The following is a 12,939-nucleotide window of genomic DNA, read 5'->3' on the forward strand; positions in this document are numbered from 1 at the left end:
GGGCCCGAACCAAACCCGTTCGGTTCCGTACTGTCGGTACCAACTTTGAAAAATCAAAATCTCGTCTTGGCCAGTACCGAAATATATTTTCGGTATCGGGCTCAGTATTAGCACAAAATCCGCTGGTCTCGGTCCGTGCCTAGCTCTAGTAAAATCGAGCCATTCGCGTTAACCAATTGAAAAAAAGGCTAAGTCCGAGATCGAACCGAGGCTCCAGTAATCGATTCGACCTTGACACATAACCAAAATATTTTTTTTCAGAGTCTGAACCGATTCAGGCTTTTTTTCATCGGTCCAGGTCAGTTCCTCGATCCTTCGGGTCCAGACGGCAAGGCCTAATTATGAGTTTCTGGCCAAACTAATGTTTTTCAAAGTACATGACTTCTTTTAGGGCAATAAAGATTGTTAATATGCTTTCAAAAAAGAAAAGAAAAGGATCGTTGATATTGGGCTCTCAAATCTTAGGTCATAGTGCTTTTTGGGCTTGACTTTAGGAATCACATATCCATAATTTTATGAGTTTTAGAAGTTAAAACAAAGAAATATCTATACTATTATTAAGAGAACCCACTTGTTAGCCAAAGTGGGTGTGAATTTACGTAAATATCCTTAGACTATAGGTTAATTTAAAATACTTTTTAATATATGAGAGGTGTTATGGTAAATAGAAAAATATAAATATAAATAAAAATTCAGAAAAAAAAAAAGGAAATTCATCCCACTTTCTACATATATAACTTCCCACATATTTTTCTACCGATATAACTTCTCACATCTTACCGTTGTAACTTCCTACTTTTTTTTCCTCCAAAAAATAAAAATAAGAATAAAATTGTTTAACACATGCAATAAAGACTAGTATTTATATATAGGGGCCGTGACCACTTACCCAATTTCAGCCTAAAAATTGCCCACTTACTCCACTGAGAGTTTTTTAGTCCCATTTACCCAATCTAACATTTATTGACAGTTTTAACCTTATTTTAATTAATAATTACACTCATCTCTCTCTGTCTCTCTCACACACACACACATCAGCCTCCTCACCCAGACCACCGTCATCGAGCCCTAGGCCTCGTAGCTTCTATCACCGCCGGCTTCCAATGGGCATTTCTATGCCATCACCGCCGCCTACTCCATTGTCGAGCCCTAGGCCTCCATAATCATCACTCTGTCTTTCTCTCTCATCGTCGTCCCCCCCCTCCTGTCTCAGATTCCGTCTATGAACAATCAAGTCCCAAATCTGGGACGAGGCTTCAATGAACGAAGCCATCCTTAAATCCTGGGAGTCGATCGAGATTTTGGACCGCAGCTAAGGGATTCCGATCATGGACTCCAGATCCCGAGTTCACTACCATCTCCGCCGGACGGCGATTGACTAGGCTATTGGGGATGGTGATCTCGTAGCCGGAGTTTGTAGCAGAGTTGGGCGTCGGGGACTGGACGGTAGCGAAGGAGGAGGAGGGGAGGAGGTCCTTGAAGAAGGTGTATAACTTGGAGCTCTTAAGGGACATAAGCTCCAGGTTGAGCTGCGGCGGCCAGTGGCGTGGCTTCACGACGCTGTCTTTCTTCTCCACTTGTTCCAGTTCTTCTTCTCCATTCAAGCTTTTCCTATAATCTGCGACAACCTCACCGTTCCTTCACTCACAGAGCTTTCCCTCGATTTCTCTCTTTTCAACTTTTCCGGCTGCCTCGATTTTGGCGTCGAGATCCAATTGCTAAGAAACAATTGGTTTTGCTTTGTGAATTGCTCAGTGATCATGTTTAATAATTAGTACTGCTTCAAGTTTAGGATTTGATTTTGTTTCAAGTTTGTTTCTATTGTTTTGAATCGTTTTTGGATGGGTGCGACACAAATGATTATTAGAGGGCAATAATACGATTATTAGGGGGCAATAATATGATTATTCGGGGGCAATAATACGATTATTGAGGGGCAATAATATGATTATTGGGGGTCAATAATATGATTACTGGGTATTATTTAGGAGCAATAAATTCAGACGCCGGAATCCGGTCACCAGTCCAGTAGCCAAATCGGGGTCGCCGGAGTCCGTCACCTGAGTCCGCGGCTGGCCACTGATCGATGACTTCTCTCTCTAAGTGACAAAGAAGCAGAGGGCAAAATTGTCCCAAAAATAAATAAAAATGAATAAAAAAATACTTAATTGGGTATTAGGGAAATGATTTTTTTTTTGAATAAAGGGCTGGTGCGGCTGCCCTCAAGCCTTGATTAATGAAACTCTCGAATACAAGGGGGGGATATTGAGCCTAAACCCCTTATTACAAGAAGCATCTAGAGTATGTTCCGAAATAATATCAGAAATCTCTACAGGAAACTTGTATTCTAACAAGCACCAACTAGCAAAGAGTGCACAAATAGCTACTCCATTTACTTTAACATAGCAGTGACATAGCGGAAAGATAACTCGATATGTAACCCGATTACAACATAACATAATTACCAGCTTTAGCACAACTTTCCTCCTATGTTGCCGCTGAAAAGTAAATCCGACGACACTTAGAGTGTTTGGGTAAGTGATCAATCTCTTAGAGTGTTTGGGTAAGTGGGGTTAATTAACCCCAAAATTGGGTAAATGATCATTTTCCCTTATATATATTACCCGTGCAAAAAATAGTGGGATGAGTTCAAACAATGTTATAGATCTTCGTTAGCCTCTATTCATAAAATTAATAATATTATTCTTTTCTTATATTGTTGTATTATAACAACGTTTGTCACAAATCGAGTCAAATTCTATATGGGAGTTTCTATTCATATCTCCAAATTTGGCATTTGGACCTCCCTACTTAATAGACCTCCAACTTACTTTTACAAATAACCAATTTGCTATCTACACCTCTCTAATTTTCCTATAATGCCCATCGTCCAATAAAATCAATAAAAGACCTTTTTTTTTTTTTTTTTTTAGATTATATTCATACTTTCAAAAATCAGTAGTTGGATCTCCTTCAGTATTTGAAGATTTGGAATTGCAGCAATTTTTTTTTTTTTTGGAAGTTTATCCTCCATATACGAGTAACAGAGGTGCTAGCACTTTTTTCAATGAATTGTCGACTCTTGGTTACTGTAGGCAACAATACCATGTTTGTTCATCATCTCGTACAAATATGTTTTCCAAGTATTATTTTCATTGCATTTAGGTGTCATTGTCCCTAAACTGATTCTCTCCTACTTGTTTCCATAGCAGCTTGAAATGAACACGCATGGTCTTTTTGTTTTAGATATGTATGGGATAGTGGAGGAAATTACAATAATCAACCATGAGTCTAGTGCATTCTCCATAGATTTATATCAGAGAGTTGAATTTTTCATCATATCTATAGAATAGTTCCACATAAAATTGCTCTGCACTGATGATGTGCGGGAAGATCTTGTGGACAACTACCCATTGTTGCGTTTGTCATATAAACGTGCTGGAGTACTGCTTTTTGTCGCCGCTCGTTCACATGTTTGATTGCATTCAGAATGAGTAAGGCTTTATCAACTGAGGTGTCTTTGTATTTCCCATTTTCTCTCCTTTTATTTTTTATTTTTTTTATAGCGCAGTGATAGATCTTGTAAATTGTCAGCTATGTGAGCAAAGAAGTTTATCACTTTACGAAGACAAAGTCAAATTCAGAAAATTTTGACTTCAACGTTAAATAACATTTGACGATATAACTTACATTGGAGTTTGAAAATTTTTCCCAAGTTGAAGACTATTACTGTTCGTAGAGATAAGAAGAGATTTTTTTTTCCCCTTATTTGTGTTTTTATTGGTAATTTGACATGAGTTGACAAAGTCAACTATTACTTGGAATAGAAACTCAAATAAGGGAAAAAAAAAATTCTCGGAAAAATTTTCAAACTCCCAAATAGCAATTTTAAAGATATGAATAGAAACTCCCATTCTATATTTGTGCATTCCATCTAAAAGTAACGTTTCAAAGATGTGCATTTGGAAAGTGTTTTAATCGTTGGAAATCTATCAATTTTAACGCTAGTTGTCAAAGCTTTTTTTTTTTTTTTTTTTGTATTGTGAGTGTCCGACCTGAAACCGCATCAGAGAGGCCCATCGGGCTCGTCCCACTCGAAAATCGAAACTTCCTCACACCCCGGTCACATGGACCATTAGCACCGCCCAATACGCCTCCGCCACGTTTAACGAGGCCACCCTATCATTGGTCCGTACTAACCCACACGCAATCCGACAGAGTGGAATCTTCCTCTGATTGGTCCTCGTAACCGTAACAAGCGGTCAGCGATAGGCCAGTTAGTTAAAACGATTTCCAACCGTCGATATAAACGTGCCCCAGTGCAAGTCCAACGGTGAAGACTGAGATTAAAGACAAAAAGGAAAATGCGAAATTGCAGTGAATCATATTTATATGTGATTCGTTGTTTCATTCATTATTGGTAGGAGGGAGGGAAAGGAAGAAGCTTTTCTTCTCCAAAAGCTCGATTTGGAGACTGAGAGTGTTGAAGGAGATCTTTCTCTCCCTACTACACCACTCTGCAGATTCGTCAAATGGGTTTGTGGGAGGCTTTTCTCAATTGGCTCCGTAGGTGTGTGTAGCTCTTGCACTCTATCAATATCTTTGCTCTCTTTGTTAATTCAATTTTGGAGGTTCTGGGTTTTGGGATTTTGGGGGATTGGATTGTACTCTAGTATCGGCACATTTGTTTCGGGGATTTTGTTTTTTTTCTTCTTATCTTGTTATGAATGCAGGATTTTGTTTTGGGATTGAAAGCAACAGTCTTGAGTAGAATTTGGTTTGGGTTTTGGGTGGAATTCATAAGCTGTTTTTGGTTTTGGAAAAGAAGCTGGAAATTGGGTTGTTTTTTTGCTGCTCTTGAGTTAGTTACCAGTTCTTTGTAGTTTTGGTGCTTGAAGTCTTTTGATTAAAGTTGAGATTGTTAGATGACCAAACTGGTATTTGTGTGTGGGTCTGCTTCAGTTTTTGCTATTATTTCTCGGAGTTTAGCATTGTTGGGTGGATGAAAGAGTAGTGGAGATAGTCCCTTCTGGTTGGGAATGGGAATGGTTGGATCATCTTTTTCTTGGTTTGAATTTGTGAACTTGAATAGGTATCAAGTTTTGTAGAACTATGCTTGAAGCATTGAGGAGTCCGTCCTATATGTTTTTTGTAGTGTTCTGTATAGCTGCTTTTCCTGTGAGACAATTGTAGTTGTCAAATCCGATTAGAAGCTTGACTTCAGCTGCCAAATGATTGGTATATGGCAAGTTGGCAACGACATCATGGATTTCTTACCCAGAATGATAATAGTTCAGTGCTTTTAGATATAGCCTATTTTCCCAAATGCTTTTTAAGTAGGTACTATCTATAGCTGCTAACACTCGATGAAGTTGTAGAAATGAAGTAATTATCCAATATGAAGTTAGGATGAATAAATCTTCAGTCTTCAGCATGTATTCTACATTGGAAATAGCCATACGACAGACCTTCTTATTACTGTCTGCAAACAATATCGCATCTCTTATAGATTTTGCTCTTTCTTTTGCCTGTGAGATCATTAGGGCATGCTTGATATGCATTTTTTTTTTTTTTTGAACTTTTGGACCCAATCAGAATTTCTTCCCCAACTGTTGGGGTGTTCTATTTATGTGTATGGTGATGCATTTTTGCATTAGTAAGTAGAAGGATCACAAAGAACAGAAGTATTGATTTTGATAAAAATGATGGTTGATAATTTTTAGTCTAGCATTGATTCTTAAAATTTCAAACTTTTTTTACTTGAGTTTTAAATCTATCGAATGAAAGACTTCTGTATCAGTGATTTAGGCATTCAAAAAAATGTTCTAAATGAACCATTGAACCAATGAACATATGCTTGCAGATGGAAATAACTTTCATAGAGAGCTATTTTTCTTTTCTTTGATGACTAAAGTTACTGGCAATGTCTGTTTGTATTTTTTGTTTTGTTTAATATAACCTCAATGTATTAGCTGTTCACATTGCCTGTACTGACTTTATTGTACATGTGATTACAGCCTCTTTTTCAAGCAGGAAATGGAGCTATCTTTGATAGGACTTCAGAATGCTGGAAAGACTTCTCTTGTAAATGTTGTTGCAGTAAGTAAATTAAACAATGACTATGTATTAGTGTTACGTTCCTTTTGTTTACTTGTGGCTGATGCATTAAAAACTTTCTTTTTGTTTTAGACGGGAGGATACAGTGAGGACATGATCCCTACGGTGAGTTAAATGGCTGTAATTGATGTTGCTTTTCTTGTAAACAATTATTCTTTGACCAAATTCTTGTACCTCTTATTAAGGTTTGTGACTCATTATCTTTCTCATGATTATTAGAACTAATTAATGACAATGTTGGCATATGTTTCAATTTTCAGGTAGGATTCAATATGAAGAAGGTAACCAAAGGGAATGTTACAATAAAGTTGTGGGATCTTGGAGGTCAACCCAGGTTTCGTAGCATGTGGGAGCGATACTGTCGTGCGGTTTCTGCTATAGTGTATGTCCCATCTCAATTGACTTTACTTTAGGAGAACTCTCTAAGAAGTATAAACTTTGAAAATCTTCTAGACGGTCACGTCTTATTAAATTTTGAAGTGAATAATCCTTTTCCACTTTCTCATTTTTTAACAAAGTTGCCAAATTTAAGAGGTGGTGGCCAAATCAAGTGTGTTAATTGTGTGTGTTGTTAATTTTTTAGGATTCTTTTGGTTGTAATATGGTAAATATTAACAAGTTGTTTCTCTGCAAAATGTGACCACCAATAAATCCAGAAAAATGTTACCACCTTGTGCGCATACTTCAAGTGTGTTCAATCAATTTATGTATTGTAGAGACTTACGTAGTTGCATAACTTGTTGTTTCCTGTAGCTATGTTGTTGATGCTGCTGATCCTGATAACTTGAGCACCTCAAGAGGGGAACTTCATGACTTGCTTAGCAAATCCTCACTTAATGGTATCCCATTGCTTATCCTGGGTAACAAGATTGATAAACCAGGAGCTCTGAGTAAACAAGCTTTGACTGATGAAATGTAAGACACATTATGGTTTTAGTAATTATTCTGCTTTATTATTAATCCCGTGCCATCCGTCAGTTCAAAAAAATATCTGCCCACCCAGAAAGAAAACTAGACATCTTGTTCTGGAACTGAAATTTGTATTGTGTTATGCAGGGGACTCAAGTCAATTACTGATAGAGAAGTATGTTGCTTCATGATCTCATGCAAGAACTCAACCAACATAGACTCAGTTATTGATTGGCTTGTAAAGCATTCCAAATCAAAAAGCTGAGTGTCTTCTTCTCTTTGGCTTTGATTTCTGTGTGCTATAATATTACAATTTTTTCATGTATGAGTTGTTGGTGGTGGGATTCACTGGTCTAACTTGATTGCTGATTGGTTTATGTGTGTAATTTTCCCTGTATCATTTCTGATTGCAGACTCTGGGGTTGTTATTTTGATCTTAATCTCCCTTCTTCCCCAGATGCCTGCCTAAATTCATAATTTCATAGTATTGGAATTCGGAATTCATGGAAGTTTGGAAACTAGCATTTTCCCTTTGCATGTGATAAGCAGACGAGGGATCAATAAGAGAAAATTTTCAATTTTGGTTTCGACTTTGAGATTCATTATATGAACTTTCTGCCAACACACCTATGATGTGACAGAAGTTTGATGTATCTTATAGGTTATATACGTGCAAAAAGTAGATGCGAATGTGAATGTGTTGGAATTGAGTATTGAGCAGGATCAACAATTTTTTTCATTTATAGCCACTTGAAGTATCAGAGGTTGTTGGTCAGAGATTGGTTTGAACTTTGAAATCATGTGTATCACTTAGTTTAGGTCGTTTGATGGTAAAGTGACTAAATTCTGTTCAATTGCTGTAAAAAAAACAAAAGAAAAAAAAAAGAATAGTGAGACTCAGTCATGCAGTATAAAATTTTCATTGCGAGTATCGGGTTTGATTTTCTAAAAAGGACCATGTAGCGTGATCTAAAGCGGTACTTCAATGGCAGCTTAGTGGTCGTTAACATTTAACGACCTACACTGTTGAAGCTAGAAGTTAGTGACAACTGAGGCTGAGAGGAACCGGATTGAACTTGTTGCTGAGGTTGAGGCATTGGGTAATCAGGCATGATATGTGGAAGATTTGGCAATGGTGCCTCAAGCTGGAGAACCTTAATCACTTGTCCTGCTTTTGGCCTTTCTTTGCTGTTGGGGTGAGTGCACCATAATCCAACAATTAACAAGCACTCCATTTCATTTTGATCAAAATCTACACCCAATCTCTCATCAGCTGCATCCAGTAAATTTTCTGCTAGGTACAAATGCCAAACCCATCTATAAAGTGGTAAGTGAAATTCTCCATCATGGTAAGTCCTCCTTCCACAAGCAATTTCCAAGGCCACAACTCCGAAGCTAAACATGTCTGATTCTTTGCTTGCCCTCCCTTGAATAACATATTCTGGAGCCATGTATCCAAAAGTCCCGACTACCCCTGTAGTCTGAGACCTTAGCCGCGGATCCACGAGCTTAGCAATCCCAAAATCACCAAGTTTAGTGTTGAAATCGTTGTCCAGCAGAACATTAGCTGATTTGATATCCCTATGAAGGACACACTGCTCTGCATCCTCGTGTAGATAATGAAGCGCCGAGGCCAAGCCTAAAGCTATTCTATACCTAAACTCCCATTGCAAGGTTGCTCTAGAGCCAAATAGATGCGTGTCAAGGCTACTGTTAGGCATGTATTCATAAACAAGCATGCATTCGCCTTGCGCATGACACCATCCAACGAAGTGCACCAAGTTTTTATGTATAATGCGGCTTATGATTTTGACTTCGTTGATGAAGATCTTCTCATAGTGCTTGTCGGATTGTGCAAAGATTCTCTTCACAGCAACTACACATCCTAGATCTTGAATGATCCCTTTATAAACTTGTCCTGATCCTCCCTGGCCTAGCCTTCTATCGTTTGCGAAGCCGTTGGTGGCTGCAACCAGTTCTTGATAAGTAAATTGTCTTGGATTTATGGAGGACAATGCAACACTGGAGGATTCATTCGACTCAATTCTATCTCCACGAGTCCTCTTTATCCGCTGCCGTACGACCCACCGGTAGGCCACATAAAGCATCAAAATCAAGAAAAGAACTGCTGCTGCTGCAGCGACCACAATCTTCAAGACTATCCTCCTCTCCTTTTTATTCTTCCTTTGGCTCGCATCGGAGTTCAACTCTGAACTACTGAATTCCCATGAACTTATAACGTGCCGCTCAAAAACAAGGCCTGTAGCAGATGAAAATCCAATTGTAACCCACTCCGGGAGAGACTTTCTCAGGTCAATAGTAACGGAAAGGGAAGAATCATTCGGCGCCAAACTTTTTTCGTATGTCCAAGACAAAATGAGGTGGTTGGTGGTAGCATTGTATGTTATCCGTGCATGACACTCTTTCTCACTGTGGAGGACAGGATCCCAGCTGGCATGAACATCTGAGGAGATGGTCTTGTCGTTGATCCCAATGTGCGGCCCCTGTGGATCCCAGGGGTTGGACAAAGTGTCGAACTCAACCGCCACAAGCTGGTTTTGGGAGGCTGCAAAACGAGTGGTGGCGTTGAACAAGCCTAGATCACAACCGCCGGAGTTAGGTGGAATGGGATAGTGGACCGGAGCGAGGAAGAAGGCAAACCCATCAGCAAAGCTGCTTTTGTTAAGAGTGTCCACAACGAAGGAGAAGTTAGTAGTGAAGTCCGAAGCAAGTGACGACCCCTCCCACAAGTGCAACGGCTCTGCATAGGTAGCCCGGCCAACACGGAAATAATCTGCTGTGTTGAGTTCAATGGCTCCCGAACTCTTGGAAGACGGCGCTGCATCACCGTCGTAGAGTATATTACTTGTTGTTTGATCAAAGCGATTGATACTGAAGGAAAGTGGATGGCAAACGGGAATAAGGTGGAAATTGATCAAAATCATCAAGTGAATAATACAGCAATTATTCAAGTAGTGGTTAAGACGAAAAGTTGCCACCTTTCTTAGAGACATCATCGCATGTATGCTCATAAAATCTCGGTGCAAAGAATCTAACAAGTTTGCTTACTAAATAAACAGCAACTTTATTCTGAAATTTGAAGGCAAGCTGGGAGAAGATGGAGTAATGAGGCGATCGAGCAACACACGTTATCGATTGAAATTGGTCGAAACCCAGATTAATTAGTCATACGTACGTACTTATGGACTGAGCAACACACTTTATCAATTGAATTGGTCGAAACCCGGACTAAATTACTCAGAAGTTATGGACTCAGCCGACGTCTCTTTTTAACTATTATAAAATAATGAGAGAAACTAGTCTCATTTCGCGATTGTATGCGTGGGTAGTCGTCTCTGACAAATTTAGAGAACTCATTTTTAGACTGCTTTGAACCTCAGGTTGCTACTGAACTAATATAGTAATATTCTTTCAAAAGCTCCCATTTTTGGTCAATGATCCATAATTGAATTTGTTGGAAAATTTGGGACAATGGATGTTATTTTCACCATCAGATTTCGTCTGCTACAAAATTTCACAAATACAATATTTTATTAGTAAAAAAATATAATCATATTGATGCCATAATAAGCTGAAAATAAAAGATCAACACTTATCTTTTAGATTTGTAAGCTACCACCCAATGATTGTTTCAGAAAGAGTTTAAGGTTGAGGTGTGAGTAGACTTCGCCCCTCGGAGACAATGTCTCGGTGTAGCAGGTTTGTGGCGCCATACCCTCCAGGGTACAACAACCGTTAGTCCTTATAAGCATACACTCACAAACTTAAATCCTAGAACTACTTGATTCTTTCCTTTGGCGGAACATAAAATAGTAAAACTCTCAAAACTTGCAACAAATAATAATTCAATATATATATATATAATTATATATATATATATATATATATATATATATATATATATATATATATATATATATATATATATAGAGAGAGAGAGAGAGAGAGAGAGAGAGAGTGCTTTTGAAGTAGATGATGATCGAAGGATATGGAATATGTGTCTCTATGGAGCAAGTGGTGTTTTGGCCTACATATATAAGAGTTGATAGCTTGTATAATTATACAAATCAATGAATCATAAAGAGATTGAATGATAATAGAGGGGTTACAAAATTGGTAAATATTATAACCCCCATATAAGAAATAATTATTAGGTAGGTTATGATCATGGTAAATAAATAAATAAATAAATATATAAATATATATATATATATATATATATACAGCAAAGTTCCAAAGAGGACGTCCTTGATATAGTTAAGTTGCGGATGAATGACGTGTCAGCTAGCCAACAAACTCAATTTTGACGTGGGTCCCACATACATCATCTTCTCTCTCCCTCTCTCTCTCACCCAGTCCATCTGAAGAGGATTTCATTTGTTATGTTTTTTTTCCTTCTCTGCCCCAATCTCATCTTCCAAATCTCCCAACCCTCCTCTGTTCTTCAACCATTCTTTTTCTATCTCTTGATTTCTTTCGCTGCTCTTTCTTTCATCTCTCTCCCTTCACTCGATCCTTCCCCCACTCATGAAATTTCAGATTCTTCATATCTCAGATGCACATCTTCTTCAACCTTCAGTTTAAGTTTAAATGAAAATTCGCCGATTAATCGAAACTCTGATTTCGGCATCATATCGGTAGTCCAACATGGGCACGACGGTGTTATAGCTGCTGCTCATCTCAGTCTCTCTGTTTTTTTTTTTTTTTTTTTTCAATTTTCTTTGGTTCCCTTTTTACCTGGCAAGTTCTTGCGTGATGGTCTGTTGGTTTTGACTGAAGATGTTATGTATGGTTCTGAAATTTGGTTTGGGGCAATCTCTTGCTTCTCTGGTTAGAATCTGATATGCTATGCTTCCGTTGGGCTGATCTGGTTGTTTCCCTACCAAGATCCACTGAGTCAACTCGTGCTCGCTGATAAAGCCATCGACGGGGTCGACATCAATCTTGGGGACCAACAAGACCAACGGCCATTTCGTGACGTTGAACGTCTCCATGAAATCCTTCCACAGTTCCACTCATGTTGGAACTCGGCGGTGTGTCTCGATCCAAGTGCAAATTCTCCCATTTGCACTCCGTCCTCGCGGCGCCACTCGGTGTCGGCGAAGATGGGTTCGAAGGGGAGGGGATTGTGAGAACGGTGGTGTATATGGATAATGTGGCCCTGCCCATTTCAAGGTTTACGCTTTTTAATCAATTTGTTTCTGGATTTGGAGATCGGAGAGACGGAGGAGATCAAGATCAGGAGCAAGTACTCTCCTCCTTGGGAGTCAACACTAACTAATTGGACTGGGTGAGAAACAGAGAAGATGATGTTGGTGGGACCTGCATGAAAACTAAGTTCATTAGCTAGCTGACACGTATTTCGTCCGCATTTAACCTACTCACGGACGTCCGCCTCTGATCTTTGCTGATATATATATATATATATATATATATATATATATATATATATATATATTAATATGAGTCAATTCTTAGTTTACAATCCCCAATAAATGCTCCATAATCAAATGAAAATTCACAACTCCAAAATTAAATTGACCCATATACCTTCAACCATATAGTTGTGTATTTTGAAATATCAACTAAAATTCCAGCAGAATTTTTTTTTGACTCTGGACGACAATGTAACTCCCCACCCCACCTCATCCCTGATGTCAATGAGATTTGAACCCGTGACCTCCACAGTGTTAGTTAGGCTAGCTAACCAACAGGCCACGGCTCACCGACAAATTCCAGCAGAATTTTGGTTCAATGATCGATTTGAAGCTAAGGGCATGTTTACTTACTTGGAATGAGAGAGAATGATTACGGAATAAAAACATTCATGTGTTTACTAACACATAAAGGAATCAGAATGATTCCGGGTAAAAGAATTTATGCGTTTACTAA

General features: G+C 38.5%; 2 protein-coding genes across 2 annotated transcripts; one reads left to right on the forward strand and one right to left on the reverse strand.

Annotated features, from left to right (window-relative positions):
- The first annotated feature begins 4,359 nt into the window (after positions 1-4,359).
- LOC133722025 (ADP-ribosylation factor-like protein 8a) lies at positions 4,360-7,616 on the forward strand. Its single transcript, XM_062148816.1, has 6 exons — positions 4,360-4,570; positions 6,018-6,099; positions 6,190-6,222; positions 6,378-6,499; positions 6,871-7,032; positions 7,174-7,616. Exons 1-6 carry the CDS (start codon positions 4,533-4,535, stop codon positions 7,289-7,291), a joined length of 555 nt encoding a protein of 184 aa, XP_062004800.1. The 5' UTR covers positions 4,360-4,532; the 3' UTR covers positions 7,292-7,616.
- Positions 7,617-7,748: 132 nt separating this feature from the next.
- Positions 7,749-10,040, reverse strand: LOC133716432 (L-type lectin-domain containing receptor kinase IX.1-like). Its single transcript, XM_062143168.1, has one exon. It carries the CDS (start codon positions 10,038-10,040, stop codon positions 8,037-8,039), a length of 2,004 nt encoding a protein of 667 aa, XP_061999152.1. The 3' UTR covers positions 7,749-8,036.
- Between the last annotated feature and the right edge of the window lie 2,899 nt (positions 10,041-12,939).

Source organism: Rosa rugosa, chromosome 1 (genome assembly GCF_958449725.1).
Source record: "Rosa rugosa chromosome 1, drRosRugo1.1, whole genome shotgun sequence".
Classification (NCBI taxonomy): domain Eukaryota; kingdom Viridiplantae; phylum Streptophyta; class Magnoliopsida; order Rosales; family Rosaceae; genus Rosa; species Rosa rugosa.